This window comes from Pinus tabuliformis, chromosome 8 (genome assembly GCF_031772625.1).
Source record: "Pinus tabuliformis cultivar Carrire ecotype Pingquan chromosome 8, CPIR1, whole genome shotgun sequence".
Lineage (NCBI taxonomy): Eukaryota > Viridiplantae > Streptophyta > Pinopsida > Pinales > Pinaceae > Pinus > Pinus tabuliformis.
The window spans coordinates 1,951,793,795-1,951,806,240 of NC_142294.1; the positions used below are offsets into that span (position 1 = coordinate 1,951,793,795).

General features: G+C 43.1%; 1 protein-coding gene across 1 annotated transcript; it reads right to left on the bottom strand.

The window, feature by feature from the left end:
* Positions 1 to 8,016: 8,016 nt before the first annotated feature.
* On the bottom strand, positions 8,017 to 11,447 carry LOC149244274 (uncharacterized). The gene is made up of 3 exons (XM_089371489.1): positions 11,100 to 11,447; positions 9,724 to 10,967; positions 8,017 to 9,553 (listed from the first exon to the last, which is right to left on the bottom strand). Exons 1-3 carry the CDS (start codon positions 11,445 to 11,447, stop codon positions 8,017 to 8,019), a joined length of 3,129 nt encoding a protein of 1,042 aa, XP_089227615.1.
* Positions 11,448 to 12,446: the final 999 nt, after the last annotated feature.

A 12,446-nucleotide genomic window follows, 5' to 3' on the forward strand; every position in this document is an offset into this window, starting at 1 on the left:
GAATCAAGATGGAGAACGGCAATATTATTTCCACATATCTGAACATGCTCACCACTTGCAGAGATAAGCTTGGAAGTGTGGGAATAACTACTGCCGATGATGATATGGTGAGCCTCGCTCTCTTGGGCCTTCCAAAGAGCTGGAATTGTTGAAAATAGCAACAAGAAATGATAAAAATAGAAATGCTATAAATAACATTGCTATAGATAGCATTTTAGGATATATTCCAATTTTAATTTGTCCTTAAATTAAAATTGAGAATTAAAATTCGAATTTAGTCTCACCAACCGTTTGAAAAATAATTAACTGATTCATCTTGAGTTAATTAGTTGGTGAAATTCAAACATGAAGTCTTTGTGAAGTCATGCAACAATTATCCCTTTGATTGAGGAAGTTATTCCTTAATTAAGGAGATAAGGATGAGTTGTATTTGAGTTGTAATTAGTTAGCTCAGTTAACTGAGTTAAGTCCAATTAAATTAGTTCCAAACAGTTTGTGGAACTAATTGTGAGTTCAGTCAGTTAATGCATGCATGCATGCAACTAATGTTCTCCAGATAACTAAATATTCTCTCATAAATAACTCATGCATGTCATTTCAGACAAAGACCTAGTTGAGATTAAAGGCAAGGACAGTGTACTATTAGTTGCAAGAATATTCCTATGAGAAAATCTCTTACATGCAGAAGGAATTCATTCCTTGAGGATTGTGCAGTTTCTACAGAGGTCAGAGCAGTGTGTGAGGTGAGAATCACACAGGTTACAACTGGAGGACCCAGGGAAAACTGTGCAAGGAAATAGGAGGCTTGGAGGACAGAGGAGGAGGCATATGTGTTGTCTATTTTGTCTATGAGCAGCAGTGAGGGATTGTACTGAGAGCTGGATAGCTTGAGAGCTAAAGCTTTGTGTAATCCTGAGATATTTCCACTTGTATGATAATACAGATAGCGAGGTTTTTAGCTGAGGCTTTCCCCAGAGTATTCTTTTGTGTTTCATGTGTGATTGATTCTTCTTCTCTGTTATATGTGTTTTGTTTGATCTTGCTCAAATCGATTAAGCTTCTGCAAGTTTGATTGTAGAAGTAGATTAAGTATTTTTCTTTAGTACATTGCATAATCAGATTAATCTACAGTGAGAATTTCTACATGGCATCAGAGCAAAAGTGATCGGAGCTGTGAACAACATACTGAGAAGGGAAAAGTTCGAAGTTTGAAGTTCTTGATTGCAGGTACAAAATCGATTTCTTATCACATCTCAAAGTTCACCAATGGCGTTCAATGGCTTGAGACTCGAGTATGCCCTGGATGGCAGCTCTAGTTACATAGCATGGAAGGATCACATGGAAGCGGTATTAGAAGACAATGGTTTGAAGGATTTCATTGATCAAGAAGTCCCCAAGCCAACAGCAACTAATGCCCAAGAATTGGCGGAATGGAAGAAGTGTGTGGCGAGAGCAAGGAGGATTCTTCTCGAGGGAGTTCGAGACCATATTGTCTCGAGTCTCCGTGGGAAGGAGACTTTGTTTTCAATGTGGAAGACATTGAAGTACCTATATCACAACAATAGCGACTAGAGGAAACTGGCGATGAAGGACAAGCTTCGGAAAATCAAGTGTGAAAAGGGCGACACGATTTCTACATACCTAAACAAGCTCATCACCTACAGAGATGAGCTTGGAAGTGTAGGAATCACGACTGTCAATGATGATATGGTGAGCCTTGCTCTCCTCGGTCTTCCTAAGAGCTGACATAGCTACCAGGATTCAGTGAATGGAAGAGAGAAAATGTTGGATTGGGAATGACTGTGGTCGGATTTGATGCAGGAGGAGATCAGCTAAGCATGATGATGAAGAAAATATAGCCTTAGCAAGTAAGGCAAGGAAAGGGAAAGGGAAGGCTTCCCATTCCAAATCGATTTCTTCCCATCGTGGGAAGAAGATTAACAAATCTAAAGTGAGATGCTTTAATTGTCATGAGGTGGGCCATTATGAAACTAATTGTCCATTGAAGAAATCTAAGAAGGGATCCTCGAAAGGATCAGAAGGTGAGGCACTGACCTCTCAGTTCGAATTGGATTTTACCCTCATCGCATGCATGGTTTCATCGATGGTGGGTTGTGCTTGGTACCTGGACAGTGGAGCCTCATTCCACATGATTGACGATAAGAGTTTATTCAGTACCTTGGAGGAGAAAGACTCAAGATGTGCATAGAGATGGGAGATGATGAAAAGTAACGTGTTTTAGGTGAAGGTACGGTGGTTTTTTAGAAGGAGCATGGAGCTCCTCTCACCCTGATTGCTATAAAGTATGTACCTGGACTGAAGAATAACTTGGTATCGGTCACGATGTTGGAATACAAAGGCTATGATATAGTATTCAGTAAAGAAAAGGCGTTCCTGAGACACATAGCCACGGGTCAGACCAAGAGGATTGGGATTCGAGTGAAGAATCTCTACAAGCTAGAGGTAGATGATTGTGCTACATTGAGTTCCAAAGCAGAATTGGTGCAAAGCCAAGATTGGTGAGTTATGGCATAGACAGTTGGGCCACTTGCATCATGGGGCCTTGAAGATAATGTAACAAATCGCTACCAAACTTCCCAAAGGTAAACTTGAGAAAGTGGACACATGCAAAGGTTGTACCTTGGGTAAGTATGCAAAATCTTCCTTTCATGATCGAGACAGTCGAGCTGAAGCAATCTTGGAGCGAGTTCATACAGATGTGTGTGGACCATTCTCGATAGCCTCCATTGCTAAACAAAGGTATTATGTGATTTTCATTGATGATTTTTCTCGTAAATGCTGGATCTATTTCATGCAGAAGAAGGATCAAACCTTCTCAAAGTTTTGTGAGTTCAAAGCTTTGTTTGAGAAAGAATCAGGGAAGAAGATCAAGGCCTTGAGAAGCGACAATGGTGGAGAGTATGTCTCTCAAGAGTTTAAGGACTTCTGTGCAGCGGAAGGAATTAAACGGGAGTTTACGGCACCTCATAACCCACGGCAGAATGGGGTGGCCAAGAGGAAGAATAGAACGATTATGGGGGCAGCTTGGGCGATGCTACATGACCAAGGCCTACCACTTCATTTGTGGGCTGAGGCATGCAACACAGCAGTCTATTTGCAGAATAGAAGCCCGCATCGCATTCTTGGGATGAAGACACCAGAGGAAGCTTTCTTCGGGAAGAGACCAGATGTGGGTCACTTCAGGATCTTTGGCTCATCAATTTATTGCCATGTGACTACTAAGGATGCTTGGAAGAAACTTGAGCTGACAACTAAGTTGGGGATACTTGTGGGGTACACTGATACACCCTACAACTATTGGGTGTATTTGCCTACCAGTCGGAAGACAGTGGTTTGCAGAGATCTCAAGTTTGATGAGCAGAAGGCCATGTGAGTTTCCCTTGAGAGGGAGCTCCAACTATAGGCTGTGGAGGAACTTTTGGTTCCTAAGGAGGAGGAGCCTCAGACTAATGCGGAGCAGCCGCATGCAGAGGTTCTAGGAGTGGAGACATCCACTTAAGCAGAGTCTTCCAGAGATGGGTGGAAGCGCACGAGGGAAGCTGATAGATTATTGTCGGATGTGAGAGAGAATGTGGGAGAACCATCTTCTCAGTGCAGATAGAGGAGGTCACCTGATAGGTACACTAGATACATGGCCCTTATTGGGGAATGTGTTGAGACCGAGCCATCTTCCTTTGAGGAAGCAGTGCAGCAACCGATTTGGGTTGATGCTATGGTGGAGGAGTATGACTCCATAGTTCGGAACAGTTTTTGGGATGTGGTTCCAAGACTAGAGAACAAGTCTGTTGTGAGTCCCTGTTGGCTTTACAAGTTAAAGAAAGTTGTTGATGGTAGTGTGGAGAAACATAAGGCAAGGTTTGTTGCCCGTGGTTTCTCATAGGTCGAGGGGATCGACTATGATGAGACTTCTGCTCCTGTAGCAAGGTACTCATCTATCAGATCGATGTTGGTACTATCAGCACAGATGGGTTGGAATATCCATCAAATGGATGTGAAGACTGCATTCCTCAATGGCAAGATTGAGGAAGAGGTGTACATAGAGCAGCTGGAAGGTTTTGAGACCTTCGATCGTGAGTCGCATGTGTGCCGACTCAAGAGAGCTTTGTACGGGCTGAAGCAAGCACCTCGTGCTTGGTACACCAGGATCAACAACTACTTCATCGAGTTGGGCTTCACAAAGAGTGAAGCAGATGCGAACTTGTACCACATCATGGTGGAAGGTAAGCAGTTGATCATTGTTCTTTATGTTGATGATCTGATATTGACAGGTGATGATCAGTTGATCATGTCTTGCAAGGAGGACCTTACAAGAGAGTTCGAGATGAAAGACATGGGTCTCATGCACTACTTTCTAGGCATGGAAGTGTGGCAGAAGGATGGGGAAGTGTTTGTGTCTCAAGGCAAGTATGCCAATGAGATACTCAGAAGATTCCACATGGAGAAGTGCAAGCCCATGTATACTCCTCTAGCAGGTAACTAGAGGAAGGAGGATGCTACTTCAGGAGTAGTAGAAGCTACTGTGTATCGACAACTTGTGGGTTCACTGATGTACTTAGTGAACACACGACCAGATTTGTGCTATGCGGTGAACCAGCTGAGTCAAGCTATGGTTCAACCTACCAAGCTGTTTTGGAAGGTGGCTAAGCATGTTTTGAGATACCTCAAATGCACATCTCAGTATGGATTATGGTATAGATGGTCAGAGGGAGGGAAGCTACAGGGCTTCACAGATGCAGATTGGGCAGGGAGTCCATCAGATAGGAAGAGCACAACAGGAGGAATTTTCAACCTTGGTTGAGTTGCAGTTTCTTGGTACAACAGGAAACAGAGGTTAGTTGCACTCAGCTCAGCAGAGGCTGAATACATGGCTACAAGTTAGGCAGCATGTGAGGCCATTTGGATGCGAAAAATTCTAGTTGGTTTGTTTGATCAGAGGATGGATCCAACTATGATATATTGTGATAATCAAAGTTGTATCAAACTCTTTGAGAATCCAGTATTTCATGATAGGTCCAAGCACATCGACATTTGGTATCATCATCTCAGAGACTATGTGGCGAGGAGGATCATGTTGTTGCAGTATATTTCGACCGAGGAGAAAGATGTTGGCATTTTGACTAAGGCATTGTCAAAGTGTAAATTCAAGTTCCATAGAGATAGGATCGGGGTGGCAAATAATCCCTTTCTTGTTGAGAGGGAGTGTTGAAAATAGCAACAAGAAATGCTAAAAATAGAAATGCTATAAATAGCATTACTATAGATATCATTTCAAGATATATTCCAATTTTAATTTGTCCATGAACTAAAATTAAAATTTAGTCTCACCAGCTGTTTGAAAAATAATTAATTAATTCATCTTGAGTTAATTAGTTGGTGAAATTCACACATGAAGTCTTTGTGAAGTCATGCAACAATTATCCCTTTGATTGAGGAAGTTATCCCTTAATTAAGGAGATAAGGATAAGTTGCATTTGAGTTTCAATTAGATAGCTCAGTTAACTAAGTTAAGTCCAGTTAAATTAGTTCCAAACAGTTTTTGGAACTAATTGTGAGTTCAGTCAGTTAATGCATGCATGCATACAACTAGTGTTCTCCAGATAACTGAATATTCTCTCATAAATAACTCATGCATGTCAGTTCAGACAAAGACCCAGTTGAGATAAAAGGCAAGGACAGTGCACTATCAATTGCAAGAATATTCCTATGAGAAAATATCTTGCATGCAGAAGGAATTCATTCCTTGAGGATTGCGCAGTTTCTATAGAGGTCAGAGCAGTGTGTGAGGTGAGAATCACACAGGTTACAACTGGAGGACCCAGGGAAAACTGTGCAAGGAAATAGGAGGCTTGGAGGACAGAGGAGGAGGCATATGTGTTGTCTATTCTGTCTATGAGCAGCAGTGAGGGATTGTACTAAGAGCTAAAGCTTTGTGTAATCCTGAGATATTTCCACTTGTATGATAATACAGATAACAGGGCTTTTAGCTGAGGCTTTCCCTAGAGTATTCTTCTGTGTTTCATGTGTGATTGATTCTTCTTCTCTGTTATATGTGTTCTATTTGATCTTGCTCAAATCGATTAAGCTTCTGCAAGTTTGATTGTAGAAGTAGATTAAGTATTTTTCTTTATTACATTGCATAATCAGATTAATCTACAGTGAGAATTTCTACAGGAATACCTACCAGGACTTTGTGAATGGAAGGGAGAAACTGCCGGATTAGGAACGACTGTGGTCGGATCTCATGTAGGAGGAGATTGGGAGGAGCACTTGAGATGGTTCTTCATCTAAGGATGACGATGAAGAAAATCTGGCCTTAGAAAGTAAGGCAAGGAAAGGAAGGGGAAGGCGTTCCATTCCGAATCGATCCTCGGAAGGATCGGAAGGTGAGGCATTAGCCTCTCAGTTCAAAATGGACTTTACCCTCATCACATGCATGGTGTCATCGATGATGGGTTGTGGTTGGTATCTTAACATTGGAGCCTCATTCCACATGACCGGTGATAAAAGTTTATTCAGTACTTTGGAGGAGAAAGACCTCAAGATGCACATAGATATGGGTGACGACAAAAGGTTTAGTGTTTCAGGAGTGGGAACGGTTGCTTTTCAGAGGGAGCATGGAGCTTCTATCACCTTGACAGATGTGAAGTATGTGCCTGGACTGAAGAAGAACTTGGTATCGGTCGCAATGTTGGAGGACAAAGGCTACGATGTTGTCTTTAGTAAGGGAAAGGTTTTCCTTAGACACATCACCACGAGACATGTGAAATAGATCGGTTCACAAGTCAAGAACCTGTATGCTCTTAAGGTTCAAGATGCATGCAAAGCCTTGAGGAGCAAGGAAAATGTTAGAGACTTGGTGGTTGAGAGGGAGAGTAAATTACCTCTCAACATGCAGCCCCAGAAGAAGTCTCAGACAATTGTGGAGGAGCCACAATTGGAGAAGTGGGTAGAGGGATCACATGCAGCCATACCTCCAGGTGTGAGGTGGGGTGATGTGAAGTGATAGTCTCAAGAAGGCTGAAATTGGGCAAGGTCCATTGAGAGGTTTTATCTCATGGATCGTACCTTGCTACGGAAGCCCAAAGTACATAGTAGTGGGAGGAATCAGTGGGATTGATGTAGTCAGAGATCAAAGTGACAAAGGCTAGAGCAGTCAGATACTGAAGAGTGTAGAGAAGGATTGACAACAGTGCAGAAAGGCTGAGTTAGCAGGAGTGTAAAGTTTTCAGTTGACAGAGGCAATAGCAGTCAGAGACTTTGATGACAGATGCATCATACTGATTCAGTTTGGATGTTTTTTTTTTTTTGGAGTTGTTGGAGCAACAACACTAGAGAGAAGTGTTGCATGTAGAACATTCCAAAGGTTCAGGATTGGGATCGAGTTGAATTCCTTTCCTTTTGAGAGGGAATGTTGAAAGTAGCAACAAGAAATGATAAAAATAGAATCCAGAATATTCCAATTTTAATTTGTCCTTGAATTAAATTCGAATTTAGTCTCTTTTTTTTTTTTTTTTTTTTTTTTTTTTTTTTTTTTCCGCAGAAAAATCGAACCATCTATTGATATAAGAAGGTTACATAGCATAATGCAAAGCATTTTCGTTTCCCTTCTTTCAGAGAAACCAAAAACAACTGTTTGTGGAGATTTCCAGATATTCCTCCAAACAACCCTGTCAAAACCATTCTTTAGGACAACTAGATAAGCTGTGGTTTCCCCAACCCCCAGCTTCCTAGTAGGAAAACAACCGAAACAGGGTGAGGGACAAACCACCATGTCAAAAAACCAGATAGTAGGCACTGTGCTGGCTGTATGATAGTTTAGTATAAAAAAAAGACAGGAACTCAGGCCTCCAATGAGAGGGAAACAACACTGAGTCCTGTTACAGTTTATATAATAACAGAAAGTTTTTGCAGCAGTATATACAAAGAAATAGAAAGCTGGAAAGTGAAAGAGAACTGTGGGCAGCTCACAAGTTATGCAAAAACGGGAGGAGCAAGTCACCTTGCCACCCCGTCCACCACTTCTTCTACTGACCATGCGCCCAAATCCTGCTCAGTGCCTTTTTTAGAAAGGTTGTCTGCTTCTGTGTTTCTTTCCCTGAAAATATGACAAATTTGAAGCTCAGAAAAACAATTTTTAAGTCGAACAATCTCATTAAGAAAAGGAGTTAAAAGAAAATTCTTGCAATGATGCATTCCATTGGCCCACTTGATTGTATTCAGAGAGTCACCAAATATCTGAGCCTCACGCTCATTGCGCAAAGAGAGCCAGCAAAGAAGCAAATGTAAGGCTTTTAATTCAACAAAATTATTTGTTCCGGTGCCAAGTCCAATGGATGCTTTGAGGAGAATCCCTGAGGGAAAGTGGATAACCAGACCAGTGCCGCATTTCTTATTCATATCTGAGGCCCCATCGAAGTAAGCCCACGGGATGGAGCCCTTTATTTCTTCTATCTGAACAGGCCTGGTACGCTGAGAAGAGGAGGGAGAGGGTATGCTTTCATAAATGGCCACTCCCTCTGCTGCTAATCGGGCAATGGGAAAGAAAGTATCTGTGAAAATCAGGCGGTTTCTGGCAAGCCAGATTCCCCACACAACCAATAAGGGCAGCGTTCTAACTTTATCATTGGGAGCGTGCTGCCACCAGCTGTTCCAGGCCTCAGAAATCTCCTCCCCCTCCCAACTTAGGGGGATATTAGTCAATCGTAGCATTTCATTCCAGAGGCTTTTAGAAAAGGGACAGGCAAGGAAGATATGTTGGGGAGTTTCCTCGCTCTCCTTACACAAAGAACACCACCCGGGGCCATTTTTCCCCCTTTTTTGGAGAAAATCCCAAGTGGGTACTTTTCCTTGTAGAACACACCAGAAAAACAGCCGAGTCTTGGCTGGCCCTTTCAATTTCCACAGTGACTTGGCCCACCAATTTGGTTCCTCCCACCCCTTTTGGGACATAAGCCAGTCATATCCCTTCTTAGGAGAGTAGAAGCCCGTCTGTGAATGCACCCATCTCAGCTCGTCTGGCTCATTGGTAATACGAATGTGAGAGTTCAGCAGACCAGCACGGAAAGCCCTCCATTCCTCTTGCCATCTTCCTTCTAGGGCGAGGAAATCCCCTGATAACCACTCTTGTCGCCAAATAGATGAGTTTACAGGATCAGCAATTTGACAGAGAAAGAAAAAACCTTTGTTATTTAGATGTTCGACCAGATCCCGTGAGAGGGCGTATGAGTCTGGGCAGCCCACCCATGGATCTCTTCCAAGCCTTACTGAGCTGCCATCACCTACTTTCCATGCCAACCCTTTTTCAATAATCTGTATAGCTGCCACCAAAGCTTTCCAGATAACAGAGGCGTTTTTTGATGATTTGATGGGTTGTCTGATCCATTCCAAAGGAGAGATTGGGTCGATATACTTTCTTCTGGTCACAGCAGTCCAAAGATTGTCCAAAACTACCAACCTCCAGGCTAATTTAGCAGCTAATGACTGAGAGAAAGGAAACAAGTCGTTTATCCGCCATCCATCCCCACATTTTGGTCTGACAATTTTATCCTATGCGACCCAGGAGTAACATGGTCCTTCTTCTATCTAGTCCATAAGAACCTGCTGCAGATTTTATTTATTTTCAGCAGAATGCATTTCGACACCCAGGTGAGACTAGCCCAGTATACAGGGATGGCCAAAACCACAGATTTAATCAAAACTAACCTGCCAACCCTTGACAGCCATTTAAAGCTCCAATGTTTCATTTTGTCCTCAATTTTCGCCAAAAGCCAAGACCAGTCTTGAACCCTGTAGGAGTCAGGCTTAAGCAAAAAACCGAGATATTTGAAGAGGTCATGAAGGGACTTTGCTTCAAAAGAGAGTAGCTCTTTTGCTCTGTTCACTTCAGAAAGTGAGAGCCCTGCAGTAGTGATGGAAGATTTCTGATCATTTATGACCAGACCCGTGGCTTTTAGGAAAATGTCTAGAATCCTTCTAATGTAGCGGCAGTCATCCCGGCTCCCATCACAAAATAATAGAATATCATCTACGAATAGGAGGTGAGTTACCCAAAGATTAAGCCCAACTTCAATCCCTTTTAGATCACCCTGTCTCTTTGCCACTTTGATCATTAAGCTTAATCCTTCAACTGCGAGTAGGAACAGCAGTGGGGAGAGAGGACATCCCTGGTGCAGACCCCTTTGAGGATTGAAAAAATCCAAAGCAGCACCGTTGATTAGGATAGCAATCGAGGTTGAAGAAACACACCCCATAATCCATCTCACAAAGTCATACCTGAACCCAAGGTGCGTTAGGAGAAGCCTTAGATACATCCAGCTGATTCTGTCATATGCCTTAGAAAGATCTATTTTGATGATGGCCCCTTTTTTCCGACTCTTTTTGAGGCTGTGAAGGGTTTCCTGAGCTACTCCAACAGCCTCATGAATTTGTCTTCCATCCAGAAAGCCAAATTGTTCCAAGGAAATGTTTTTGGAGAGGAAAGGTTTTAGCCTGGAGGCAACAATTTTTGCAATAACCTTGTATAAGCAGGTGCACAGTGAAATGGGGTGAAAATCATTAAAGGAAGAGGGGTGGTCAGACTTTGGGATGAGGGTCAGGAAGGTAGCATTGAAGGGCTGGTAGACCAAACCTGAGACCCTGGATTCTTCCACCATCGCGGTCAGATCTTCGCCTAGGGCATCAAAAAAGTGAAGGAAGAATTCCACCGTCCAACCATCCGGTCCCGGGCTTTTCTCTTTTTGCATCGACTTTAGAATAGCTTCCACTTCATCTTTAGAGACCGGAGACATCAAAAGATCATTGCCTTCTTCATCAATGAAGCTTGGGAAGAATTGAGCTACTCTTATAACTTCAGCAATAGAAGCTTCTGCTGGAGCTCTAAACAGATCTTTGAAGTAGGCAACCCCAAGAGAGGCAAGCTCTTCAAAGGACTGAGCCTTTTCCCCATTCTCTTTTGGCATTTCCCAAATGGTATTTAAATTTTTCCTTCCTTTGGCATATTGCTGGAAGAATTTTGTGTTTTCATCCCCCGCTTGGAGCCAGATAGCCCTGCTCTTCAATCGCCAGCTTTCCTCCTTTACCTGAAGAATTTTCCTTCTAGCTGCTTCAAGCTTCCGGATTCTGTCTCGAGAGTCCAAGGTGGCATAGCCACCACCTTCCGGACCTTCCAAAAGCTCAAGTTCGGCATTTATAACCCTTAACTCCTCATCTTCCTTCAATGTCTTTTGAAGAACCCAGGCTTTAGTTGCAGTCTTCAAACGTTTTAGGTTATTCATGAAAGCCTTACTCCGACTCAGCCCCTCCTCATCAGCTGGCCCATCCTTCCTCCAAGTAGTATGAAAGAGAGTTTCAAAGGAGTCATCGGCAAGCCAAGAGGCATTGAATTTGAAAGGGGACCCAGGTTTTTTGAGAGTTCCTTTTGCCTCCATCAGAATTGGGAAGTGGTCGGACAGGCCCCCTTCACCCACCCAATGTCGAAAAATGGACAATTTTTCAGATAAATCTTCACCTATGAGAAAACGGTCCAATTTCTTACCCACCCAGTCATCACCCACTCTTTTATTTCGCCAAGTAGGTCTGGATTTGAGGAGCGTAAGATCGACCAGATGGGAAGAGGCTATCTTGGAAAGGAAAAAGTCTGAAAGAGGGTCCGCACGAGCATTTGCTCCCCAAGATTCCGAGACCCCCAGAGAGAAATTGAGGTCCCCTCCAATGATCAGATTAGGGTGGGCAAGAAAAGATTTTTGGAAAAATGAAGACCAGAACAGCTCCCTCTCCTGACAAGGCCCATAAACATTAAGGAGAAGAAGAGGTAGACAGAGCTCCTTAGAGTAAAGCTCCAACGCCAGAGAGTGATCATACCCCCAAGCAGAGATTTCCCTGAGATTTCCTGCTTTATAGCCTGTGACCACCCCCTAGAGTGACCATTTGCATCAAGGGCTTGAAAGAGCCAACCAGGAAGCAGTTTAGATAAAAGAGCTATAATTTCCTCCCCTTTACCAAGAGTTTCTTGAAGCATAAGAATGTCTGGGTTATTTTGTCTGATCAAATCCCTCAAAGCTAGTTTTTTGGGCTGACTAGCTAACCCCCTACAGTTGTAGGAAAGAAGGATCATTTCAAAATGTCAGGGGGTGGCTTTGCTGCTCTAAGCACCCCAGTCAGGGATTTTTGTTTTCCATCAACGATATCCATAATTGCCTTATGCTGAGCCTTTGAAATATTTGATTTCCTCCCTCTCGATTTTCTGGGCCCAATTGGCACCAAGTCCTGCTCTAGACCACCAAGAGTTGTGTCTTTCCCATGACGATTTGCCAGCGATCTCAGGTTGTAGGGGGGAACAACAGAGGAGGGTACCGACTCCAAAGTTTCGCAAGGGACCAGGGGTTCAACCGGGGAAGGAGAAGGGACACCAGAAGGCGAAGGCACCG